At 28.0% G+C, this 12,231-nt stretch overlaps 1 protein-coding gene across 1 annotated transcript in view; it reads left to right on the top strand.

The window, feature by feature from the left end:
* LOC129957048 (1-phosphatidylinositol 4,5-bisphosphate phosphodiesterase-like) overlaps positions 1–12,231 on the top strand; it is an 85,772-nt gene that overhangs the window by 4,408 nt on the left and 69,133 nt on the right. The window contains exons 2-6 of the mRNA XM_056069172.1: positions 4,715–4,801; positions 6,560–6,619; positions 6,700–6,837; positions 10,516–10,595; positions 11,195–11,248. Of these exons, the coding sequence (XP_055925147.1) occupies positions 4,715–4,801; positions 6,560–6,619; positions 6,700–6,837; positions 10,516–10,595; positions 11,195–11,248 (419 nt within the window). The remainder of the gene's footprint in view (positions 1–4,714; positions 4,802–6,559; positions 6,620–6,699; positions 6,838–10,515; positions 10,596–11,194; positions 11,249–12,231) is intronic.

The raw sequence follows: 12,231 nt of genomic DNA on the forward strand, positions 1-12,231 counted from the left end.
ATAAGTTTTAAATGCTCAGTGACTCTGTTTTTAGTAATCATATTATTAAAAATGCTTTGTTTCAGTAAAAAAATATTATTATATTAATTGCAGATTAATCATTTCCACTTTAATATAAAGCATAAATTCTATGGGCTCTAACAGAAAATGAGAGAGATACATATTACGTTATGACTGAAGGCCTTTATAATATTATGAGTGAATTATATGACTATCAAAATTTGAAGTTTTGAAATATTTTAATGAAGAAGCTATTAAAGAAGGAATTACATAAAATATTTAATTATTAAAATGTTAACGGGCATTAAGATTGGCGAACCGGCTGGTCGCCAATGGTGGTTAGTAAATAATAAATTCCAACAACCTCCATTTTGAAATATTTTTTCTCTCTCCTTCTGACACTTAAGCGATTGTTAAATAAATAAAATTGCAGCACTATTAGGATTTGAAATTTTCTAGCTTATATTTATGAATGTACTATAATAATTAAACGTGGCTTTTTTCTATAATTTCTTATGAATTTCATCAGTTGCAATCGAAATAAAATTTTAAAATCCTTTTCTTTTTGTTATGGAATTATTTTCCGTTAAGACAACTTTTTTTCATGAACTATTGTTCATTCTATAATTTGATTAGAGTCAGAAATGCATATTTCTCAGCGGAAATTTATAATTGTAGAAATTTTAGAGTGACTTTTTCAAGGAGTTAACATTATTTTTTATTTACTTTTCTCCTTTTACAGATAAATATCAGGAAAACAATTATTAGTCAAGAGCTTTCAGTCTGATGATGTTTATACTTAATAAATTATCTGTAAATAATTTTGACTTGAATGATGCAGAAATCCTTCAAGACGTTCTACGCAGCATACCGTTAGAACTAGACTACCAAATTTGACTAACAGTTATACTGTGAATAGACAATGTTTATCAAGGAAGAATTTTTTTAAATGTTAACTTAATGAAACATTTATATTGATGTTGATATTTTAGCTCTACAATTTTTGAATAAATCCTTGCGATATATATTTTTTGCACTTGTTGCAAATTGTTAATATAATGGAAGTCTCTTAAAATTAAAAGATTTGTATTTTTTTACAAAGATTTTTATTTATGAGCTAGATTAACCTCAATTTCTTCTATAATCTACCTGAAATGGTAAAATCCAGTAGAATGGCCTGGTCTGAATTTTGCAATGTACAGTGCCTCAAACAATTGAGAGTACACCTTACTTCTACTTGACAAATCCGACTTTCAATATAAATAACACATAACCGGGAAGTGAAAACATGTTTATATTTTTACACATAACGGTTTAATTTAGAGTAAAAATAAAGAAAAATCAACGAAAAATTTCTAAATTGAAAAGTTTCAGAAGCATTTTAAATAAACATACGCAGAATTTTGCCTCAAAAAATTGAGAACACACCAGTGAAATTTTTGCAATATCACGCATAGAAACAAAGTGTCACTTTTAAGTTGCACGTCTTTTGGCTCTTATAATGGCCTCTAAACGTTATGGTATCGATTTAACCAATTTTTATGATATCTGATGATATTTTACCCCATTCTTCTTGCACCACTTGTTTTAAATGGGTTTTGAATCTAATTTTGTGTTTTTGAATCCCTTTTCCGAGTATGGCACAAGAATATTCAATGGCATTGATGTCGAGGTACTGTGGTGGTGTCTGTAACTGCTGTTTACAATGAAAAAGGCACCATATTTTGACGCAACGTGCATTCTGTTTGATTCGTTGTCCTGCTGGAAAATGGAATTTCCATTTAAACCCAGATTTTTACACTTTCCTTTAGATTGCTGCGACCATATGGTTCATCCAATTTGTTGCAGAAACTTTTCAAATCATAGGCAGAAGTGCTAAAACTGTGTGAAATGCCATTAGACAAGCTGGATATAAACGTAGCATTGTTAGAGAGAAACCGTTCATCAGCTTGCAAATTCAGAAAAAGCATCTGAAGTTTGCAAAAACTCATCTATTAAAGACCAATAACCTTTGGAAGAAAGCTATATTTAGTAATGAAAGAAAACTCAATATTTTTGGCAGTGACAGCTATCGTACTGTATGGAGAAAGCCTAATACTGCTTTGGATCTAAGAAATTTACCTCCTACAATTAAACATGATAGTGACTCCGTCATGATTTGAGGTTGCATGGCTTCATCCCGGGTAGGAAATTTAATTTTTATAGATGACATTATAAACGATATGGTTTACTTGGATATACTTTGCAGCAGTCTAAAGGAAAGTGCTGAAAATCTGAGTTTAGATGGAAATTTCATTTTCCAGTTGGACAACGATCCCAAACAGAATGAATGTAACTTCAAAATATGGTGTCTTTTTCATTATAAACAGCAGTTACACACATTACCCCAACATCAATACCATTGAACTCGAACCACACTCGAAGCAGTGGTCCAAAAACACAAAATTAGAAACAAAACCCATTTAAAACAAGTGTTGCAAAAAGAATGGTGAAAAATATCTTCAGATATACCACCAAAATTTGGTCGAATCGGTACCACAACATTTGAAGGTCATTAAAAAAGCCAAAAAACATGCAACTAAATATTGACACGTTCTTTCTATACGAGATATTACAAGAATTTCATTGGTGTATTCTCAATTTTTTGAGGCAACATACTGCGTATGTTTATTTAAAATGATTTTGAAACTTTTTAATTTAGAAGTTTTTCGTTGATTTTTCTTTATTTTTACTCTAAATTAAACCATTTGTTATGTGTAAATATAAAAACATGTTTGCACTTCCCGGTAATGTGTTATTTATATTGAAAATCGGATTTATCATGTAAAAGTAAGGTGTACTCTCAATTTTTTGAGCCACTGTATAAGAATTAATGCTCTGAAATTGTATATAGTATTGAATTTCAGGGAGACAATTGAATATTTTAAAATATTTAAAAACTCAGTTTTCATTTAATCGATTCATTTTCATCAAATTGTGATTCTGTGTAAGTGGCACCGCCAAGTAGTGAAATGGGGCAAAAAATTTCTGAAATAAATAAAATATATAAATAAATAATAAAATAAAAAATAGATTTTTTATTAGTGTACAAAAAAAAATTCAAATAAATATGCGCTTTAGCATATAACAGCTTAAGAATGAATCGCTGAAAAAAATACAATAACAAAAGTAAGAAAAATCTAGAAATTCAGTAAAAATTAACAAGATATTATGAAAGTTGGTGAAATTCATCTTACGTAGCCTATATCTTCAGCATCACAAACCCTTATAGCTTTCATTTTTTGGCGTAGATGATTGTGATATTTATTTCCCCTTTTTAACGGCTTACTGAAAGTGTGTTTTTAAAAACTGTTTTTATTGCACAACTTAATACTGTTCATTTATTCGATGCCATCGCTTGTAATGAAAATACTTTCAAGTCTTCTCTTAGAAAGATTAACTTCTATATAATTCCTGGCCATGAAATCTTAGCTGAAACCTTCTTCATGCTTCTATGTTTGTTAACGAAATTTGAATAATAACTAAGCAGACGATTTTGAAGCAAGGAACTTTATTCTACTTTACTTTGTTTAAGACTTTTCATTCTTTTTTCAATATTATTGATAACGTTTTTCTTTGATTTCAACAGAATGCTACAGTTTAATTTATTAAATCAAAAATTACTTCTTTAAATTTTCTGCCTTCTTTACATATGTCTCTTACGAAGTAGTAAAACATATTTTAATCAAGATGAATATAGAATTTTGTGTAATGAGAAATTATACAAACCTGTAATATTTTTCCTAGTCTGAAAGAGTGGCCTTTGAAACTAATGACAGATCAGTGTCAATTTTTCAAAGCCCCGAATTTAATTAAAATACCGCTCATTGAAAACTAGGTAAAGTTTTATTATTTTTCCGTTATATCCTCCCTAAATTTTATTTCTCTAAAATTATTTTAACAACATATTAAAGTTCAAATATTTGTTTTTTTCTGTGATTCAAATTTCTTTTCTATTTACTTCTTTCATGTCCAGAATTTTTTTATTTTTAATTTTATGCAAATTTATGATAATTTTTGTTATTATTCGAAAATAAAAATACGTGTAGAGAACTGTTGTGAGAACATATTAGGGATATTCTTTAAAAAAACCCACTGAAATAATAAAGTTCAAAACCAGATGATTAATAATTTATATCAAAAACAAACATTAATTTAATTTGTTTTCTTATTTTTATTAATAAAAATTCAATTATTTAATTAATTGCTCAAAACGTTGATTGAAACCTCTCTTATACCTCAGTATATGTGTTCAAAATTTGACATACTTAAATAAGAAATATTAATAACATTTAGAGAAAATTAGTTATCGTCTGATTCAATTGATATTCTCATTTTCATTAAAATGTTTCAGATGATAAAGTGCGCATTTTAATACCATACCGAATAATATTTTTTGAATTAGAAATATTAGACGTAAAAATTTAATCCCAACCAAACCAAATATTTGAAGTTATAATTAATAAAACAATTATTAAACTATTTAATTTCTTCTCATGAAACTTTCTCTAGAATTCCCTGCTGCACAGGATTTGTAAACAAAGAATCAAGAATAACTTTCGAATAGTTTTGATCTCTGTAGTGTAAAAATTATTAATAAATTCATCTCCTATTTTTATAAAGGAAAAAAAAGAAAGAAAGAAAGAAGTAAATTAGTGATTTTTTCTTTTTGTAGGACAAGGAGGAGAACAATTACGAACCAGAATCCCTCTTCCGAGTGGACGATTTGGGATTCTTCATCTACTGGAAGAGTACTGGAAATGTGAGTGGGGCTTTAAAGGGATTTGTTCAATAACTAATGTTGGAGGGTGATAGCAATGCTATATTAATACTTTCATAAATATTAAGCCAAAAGACAGCGGCTGATGCAAGCAAGAGACTTTTTCCTCACTAACATCAAATTATATTATTGCACAAATTTCATTTTTACATCTTTTTAAAATTCTAAACACTCAAAACAAAGCTTTTCAGTCATATTAATTTCATTTTCGCACAATTTTTATTTAATTTGAAGAAATATTTCAGGATTTAGTATAGGCTTGTGAAATAAATTTTTTACGATTCAAATGTTGTTGAATTATTCAGCATGATTAATTGTGAAATTTAATACAAAAATTATAAATTTACATTTAAAAATATTTAATTTTCAAGTCTTGAATACTTTTTTTAAAATTTTCAAGACATGAATTTTCTAATATATGCAAGTAACTCGTATTTTATATTATTTTAATATAATTTTATGGTCAACTTGATTAAAAAAGGCCTGCAAAACAAAAACGACTTTTTATACGTGAAATTTTTTTAATTTTGCTATGGGATTTCATCCACAAGTTTGTTTTTTCAAGTCTTTTTATATATTAGAGTTCAAACATTTTGTATAATTATTTGTTCTCGGAAGCAGTTCAACATTTAAAAAATTTTAGAATTTCATTCTATTAAGTTTTGGAAATCAGTTTGAGAAAAAAATTGACTACAACATTCCATAATATTTATAATAATGACTTGTAAAATATTATGTCGTTCAAAAAATTCTGAAACTTTTAACCAATATTTTCAATTGTAAATTAATTATACAACACCAAGAAAAAACACGTAAAATGTATCATGTGATCGATCATTCGAAACAAAGAACAAAACAATTCAAATATGCATATATGGATGCACATCGTTCGAGATTCAAAACTATCAGAAGTCCAGAAAGCCATGTCGTGAGTATGCCATCTCAATATGGCATCAATTCATAAATCCAACTAAGTATCAAACTGCTTATCGAAGAATCACTTAATATTTTCAAAATCAACCTACTTCCCTGATTTCGTTCCACAAGAATTTTTTTCTTCTGATAAAGAATTTGATTAAGGAACAACCATTTTCAAGTTCAGAAGAAGTGCAGTGACGAACACATCGTGGAGAAGGTGACAAAAGGAGGTTTGTAATCCACTTTTACATCTTTTTATAAACTATGATGATCACGTATAGGTAGATGCATACAGTTGTTACTTCAAAGGAAATACCGAGTAAGAAGCTACCAAAGCAGAATATAACATTTTTTGAACGTAGTAGTATATTAATGTCTAAAAAGTACAAAATTAAAAAAACATTTTTATAATACTTTTTATTTGGTTAATGATAATAAAAGGCGCTCGTATTCTTCTAGATTCATATAAAAAGAAACTATCTTTCTAAATTAAAATGTAATAACCAGGAGTTCAAAATTAAACACAAAAATCATGAAAAGTTGAAATTAATTAAGACACAATAAATATCAGAACAAAAAGATTTTTGAGCATTAACATCCAATTAAAAATATGCTGTAAATGTGATTATTATTTAATTTTACTTATAGTATTTCTATCAGCAGTTCAATCTTCTACAATTTAGTTTGGCCTTCATATTTTTGACCAAAATGTCCTTTTCATCATTGTAACATACTAATAAAGACGTTTTTCTATTTTAAAATATATTTCTTTACTCAAATCATGTCTGTTGTATTCACATCAATTTCTTCTTTGCTTTGTAGCATGGCAGAGTTTTGGAACTGTCTCATGTAAACGACATCCGGCGAGGAGGCTTGCCCAAGGTATGGACGATTACTATTATTATTATTTTTCTTTGACTTTTTGTAGTTCGAATCTGCTCATGTTTGAATATTTTCAAAAGGACAGCCGATTTATGACGGAGTTAATGTCACGCAACAAATACAACCTGGATGACGTCTCTCTAACCATCTGCAGCGGCACGGACATGGTCAACATCAACTACACTCACGTGGTCTGTCCAGATCCTGAAACGGCAGAGGTGAGAGACCTGAAATAACTAGATTTGACTACTTCTGTCTAAGACACCTTACAGTCACTATATTAATTGTTACATACAAGCGCGCTGCGGTTAAAGTTATAAATTTGCATGGTATGAATAATTATTGACTATTATTTATGTTACCTGGTGTTTATCACAGAAATGGCTCATATTACTTAATATCGCATGGCAGCAATTGAATATAAACAAACCATCGTACGAATTTCTTATTGCTTTTTTGAACGTTTTTGCAGCTGCCTTGAACTGAGGACTACGCTTAGTTAATTTATAGAGTTGAAAAAGTGATTAAGAAGGTTCTAGAGATGGTTCGAAATGTCTCCAAAAAAGTTTATTCAGTTAGAGGAAAGGAAAAAAAAATCAAGAGATGGGATTCAAATAGAGTTTAAATGAACACAAAAATAGACCTAATTGTCGCCAGATGGTAAACGTTCTGAGTGCTTTTGAAAATTAATGTTCATATCTTACAAAAAAATTATCTTACAAAAATAATTTTTGTATTAACTTAAAATAGAAAAAAAAACATTTTTAATTATGTCAATTGTATTTCCGCACAAATTTTGCACTTAATGTTCAATAATAATTGTCAATTCAATTTGACACACAATGTAACAATGTTTTTAAATGTTATGCTGGAATTCAAACATATCCATTAAAACATTCAATCGTATATTTTAATCTAGTTGGAATTTGACTTCTGCTTTTACTTCGTAATGTATACACTTTTTAAATTACAATAAACTAATTTAATTATATTTCGATTTATTAGTCTTAAAAAACTAAATAAAATTGCATTCTATATTAATCATTTAACAATTTAAAAAGTAAATAATCTGAGCGAATAAATTGGGTTTCAAAAGCAGCTAGTTCTAAATAAACCGATTTAAATATCTGGTAATTATGACTAATTATTATCTATTATTAATATCAACATTTCATCATTAAAAATAACCGCTTAATCACTTTCAATTTATCACTTAAGAAATTCAAAACGGACATAAAATTCATCACGAACGAGAATACAAATGCATAAGAATTCAGAATAAACAACAATTTTGTTTATAAATATCACGATTAGCATTGCAGACGATTTTTATATCAATCCAATATCGATATTAAAAGCAAAAAATAGTGAAGCTTATAAAACAGTGAATTTCAAATTCTATCTTTAACAAAAGAATAGATATCTTGAAAAATAAAAATGGATTAAAATATTTGTTAATCAATTCGTACATGAATTATCCACTAAATTTAGAGTCAGTTAAAGGATTTAATGATATAAAAGCATTGCATTATTTATATATTAATTTATATTTCTAACGTAAGAATTTATTGTGCTAATTTATGTTTCTAAACGTAAGTCAGAACGAAAGAGCTATTTATTATTGTAATCTCTCTTAATAAAAACACTGCTCAATGATTTAGTTTTTGTTTTTAATGGTACGTTAATTTCAGAAATTTCAATGAAAGTGATTCATAACATTTGAAGAAAGAATTTCTCGGAAGTATATTCGGATGAGATCATAAATTACAGAACATTAGCAAGTATAATTAGAGATATAAATTTCTGTCGCGGTCAATAATCAACCAAGAAAAGTAATCTTCATCGAAAAGTAAAGCTGCCTTCACTTTAAATGTAAATAACGGCTAGTGTTTATCTCAGAAAACGACGTGTTGACTAAACGCCGAACAGGAAATTGGGAATTACCAATAAAGAGAGAAAAAAATTAAACAAAAAATGTCGACGAATGGATTTTTTTATTCCAAACGATTTTACACTCGAAAATCGCTGCTCTAAGTTCAAGTAAAAAATATTCGATCAATAAAAGGGGGAAAATTCTTTTATTTTTGAGTAAGTGTCAAGAGAAATGAATAAATCGTGGATCAAAAACTATTATATTTGGTTTAAGTGAGCCCATATTATGAAAATGGAATTAAATAAGAATACTACCTTAAATTATATGACAGTTGAAGCTCTATAAACATTAGAAATGCTTTAAAATTAGCGTATCGCAGTATATAAAACTTAAAAATACCGTTCAAAGACAAATAATTCTGATTTCCATTTCTCTTATAAGCACCGTGAATGAGGAAAAGTAAAATTTTTATAAATAGTTTTCTTATGCAGATTCCAAGAAACGCGTTATTTCGGTATATTTTCCTATCAGAACTCAAACGATTATTTAAAAAATGTAGATGTATTCTGATCGAATTATAATTCAGTTTAGAATTCTTTTAGGGAAAATGAAGCAGTATTTTTTCTCGGAACATAAACTATTATTTTTAAAAAATGTAAATCATTCGGGTCGATTTGTAATTCATTATATAATTCTTTTTGGAAAATTGAAGCTGTTTTTGAATGCAAAAGCTGCTTTTTTATAATATAGCAGAGATATTTAGCAGAAATCACGTCCCTAGGAAAGATGAAAGGAATATATCTAGCACAGAATATTACTCACTAGAAAGAAAAATATTTAATGATAGGTGATGCATATATGGCCAAAAGCTAGGAATTTAAAAAAAAAATCTTAAACTGATGTGTTTTGGGGTATAAAAAAATCTTTATTTAACGCTTAATCGTTGGTCATTTGTGAAAAAAAAAAATCTGCCATACATTGAATGTCACGGGTATTCCATGACATTCAATGGGTATTATATATGTTTTCTAAAAGCAACTATCTATATTTGTCGACATGTAAAAAAATATCGTGGAGATATTTAATTTGAATTTGTAAAATAGGGTATTTATTTTTCAATCCAGAAAAAATTGCAGTCTGTAAAATTTTGGTTGTTTGATCAGTGTAAAAATTCAAAGAACATTCATTCTGTCAAAAGGACGAAAACATGCAAACTTCTCATCTATTTATGAATCCAGATCTTGGTTTACGAACATTTCGGAACACGAATAATTAGACTGGAAAACATATTTCCAAATACAAAGCGAGAGTCTTGCACGCTATTTTGTTTTCCAATCTACGAAGCAGATGATACATTATGTCTGTTGCTACTGCTGTATTGTCAAACAATTCACTTATCATACATCTTTTACATCCGGCAACGTTGTTATTATATTCTTAGGTGCAAAACTTTTTTTCCCCTGATATATATTAAGATGCATATTAGAAGTGCAAAAATGTAAAAGTGGTATATATGTGTTGCTTAAACCAGTTTACCTTTCTAATCGCGCATGTGATATAACATCAGTCAAAAGAAAATATTTAAATTCCAATTTCCTTAAATATTGAAAAAAATTAGAATGTTTTATTCTTTACTAATTATAATAATATTTGGAAGAATGTTTATATCTTGACATCTTTGAAAATTAAAAATAGCCAGAATTTGAAATTCTTTACTAGCTGAAAAAAAATTCTTACATTCTGCTTCTATAAATATCAAAAGTAGCAAGAACTTTTTTTTGACAGCAACTAAATTTGAGGAGATTTTATTACAGTTTCTTCTTTGAATGTTGAAAGTAGCAAGAACTTTTAATTCAGGTTTTATCTCGTGCTAGATTTTTTTAGGCTTTTCGAATCGAAATTAATATAATTCGTTTTAACTCATTATCAGAAAATAATTCTACACCCCGTAACAAAAACATAGCATTATATTTAATAACAACTCCATTAGAAATACCTTCAGTTGTTTTATCTCTCTTTACAGCTATGGCAAAATGGATTGCGTAAAATAACCAATAACATCAAGGCCAATAATGTCTGTCCGGCCACATGCCTCAAGAAACAGTAAGTGTTCTTTTAAGTTGTAGAACTTGTATTGAAAAAGAGGCCAATTTTTCATGAAAATATTTTTTTTCCGTTTAGAAGAATAATTGTTTTTTTTATTCATATTTCCTTTCCTAATATAATTCTAGCTCTTATAATAAAAACTTTAATGTCTAATCCGATTTGCTTTATTTAATTTTAAATTTTGTCTCGGTTATTTAATATTGTTTGCTATTTACAACTTCATCAATCGGGTCTGTCCTTATTTGAACTAGTCTACTCTAAATTCCACTGACTTTCTATGAATTTATTAAGTACAAGATAGTCATATATTAACAGGTAAAAAGCATGGTTTAATTTTCATAACTGACTAACCATGTTGCTTAATTAAGGTACTCATTCCCACGACTTTAGGCTGTGGATTCTATGGTATGTTCCCAGCTTAAGCAGTGGACAGTATGTGACCCATCTTTTAATAGAGTGATAATAAATATTTATAGAACAGGTTTCTCGATTTTGTCTGTTTCAGCACTCGATCTTGAATAAAAGGCGACAGCATCAAGTCTGTCTTTCTTCTAGTTAAGATTTCTTACTGACGCCATCTTTTTTCTTTCTTACAGTTGGATGAATTTGGGTTTTATGGTAGATCCAAACAACAAGATACCTGTGAGAAGGTAAATGTTTTTCTTTTCTCTTGTTTACGTTATATAATCACAGTTAATTAAATGTTGCTACTGTTAATAAGTTTTATATTTCCTGTTTGTTTTCATTTTAGAATTTGCTTTGCATCTTATTCCAGTTCTGAATCTGGCAATCTAGTTTTGATTTACGTAGAATTATGTTTTTTTTTTTTTTTTTTTTTTTTTTTTAAGAAAATGTATTTTTTTTACATTATATATTCATTTCTTTGATGTACGGGTCGTTTGATCAATTCCAGCTTCATCTGTAAATACTCTGGTCAGGTTTTATCATTCATCTGTAAATAGCCTCTTCAAACTCTCTGTTTTGTGTTATGCAAAAATAAACTGATTCTAAAATGGAAGTAAAGTTCCGAATTATCACACTAAACTTGCTACAAGTTCAAGTTTGTAAATATGAAATTTTGTAATTGATTTTTTATCCACTTTTTGACATTTCAGTTCTGAATTTTTGTACACTTGTGTATTCTCGATTAAAATACATTATTTGAATATTGTCATTATTTAGTTATCAATTAATCGCTTAATTTTAAATCAATGATAATTCCATGAGAGAGGTACTGAACTTGAGAAAAATTTATTTCAAGTTTCGATAATATTTATAATAACGAATTATTAATTGAATTTTGAAAAGTAAAAAATATTGTTAAAAAAATTGTCATTTAGTACCCTAATAAATTTGTGCTTTTAAAGACTATTTCTATAAAATTTATTATATAGTCAAACCTGTTTTTGTGCAATAAATAGGGACCGCAAAAAAGAAATCGCACACAAAAGAACTATTCGAAACTTCGTAAACAACTATAACAGGTAATATTTTTCAATATATTAAAGAAAAAAAATTATGCGGTGAAGCCTGGGGGGTGGGGGGTTGCATAAAATAAGTTCCACTTAGGAAATCTGTGAAAGATTTAAGAAATAATGAGAAAGTGCATTCCAAATTGAATAAATAAATAAAT

This window comes from Argiope bruennichi, chromosome 11 (assembly GCF_947563725.1).
Source record: "Argiope bruennichi chromosome 11, qqArgBrue1.1, whole genome shotgun sequence".
NCBI lineage: Eukaryota > Metazoa > Arthropoda > Arachnida > Araneae > Araneidae > Argiope > Argiope bruennichi.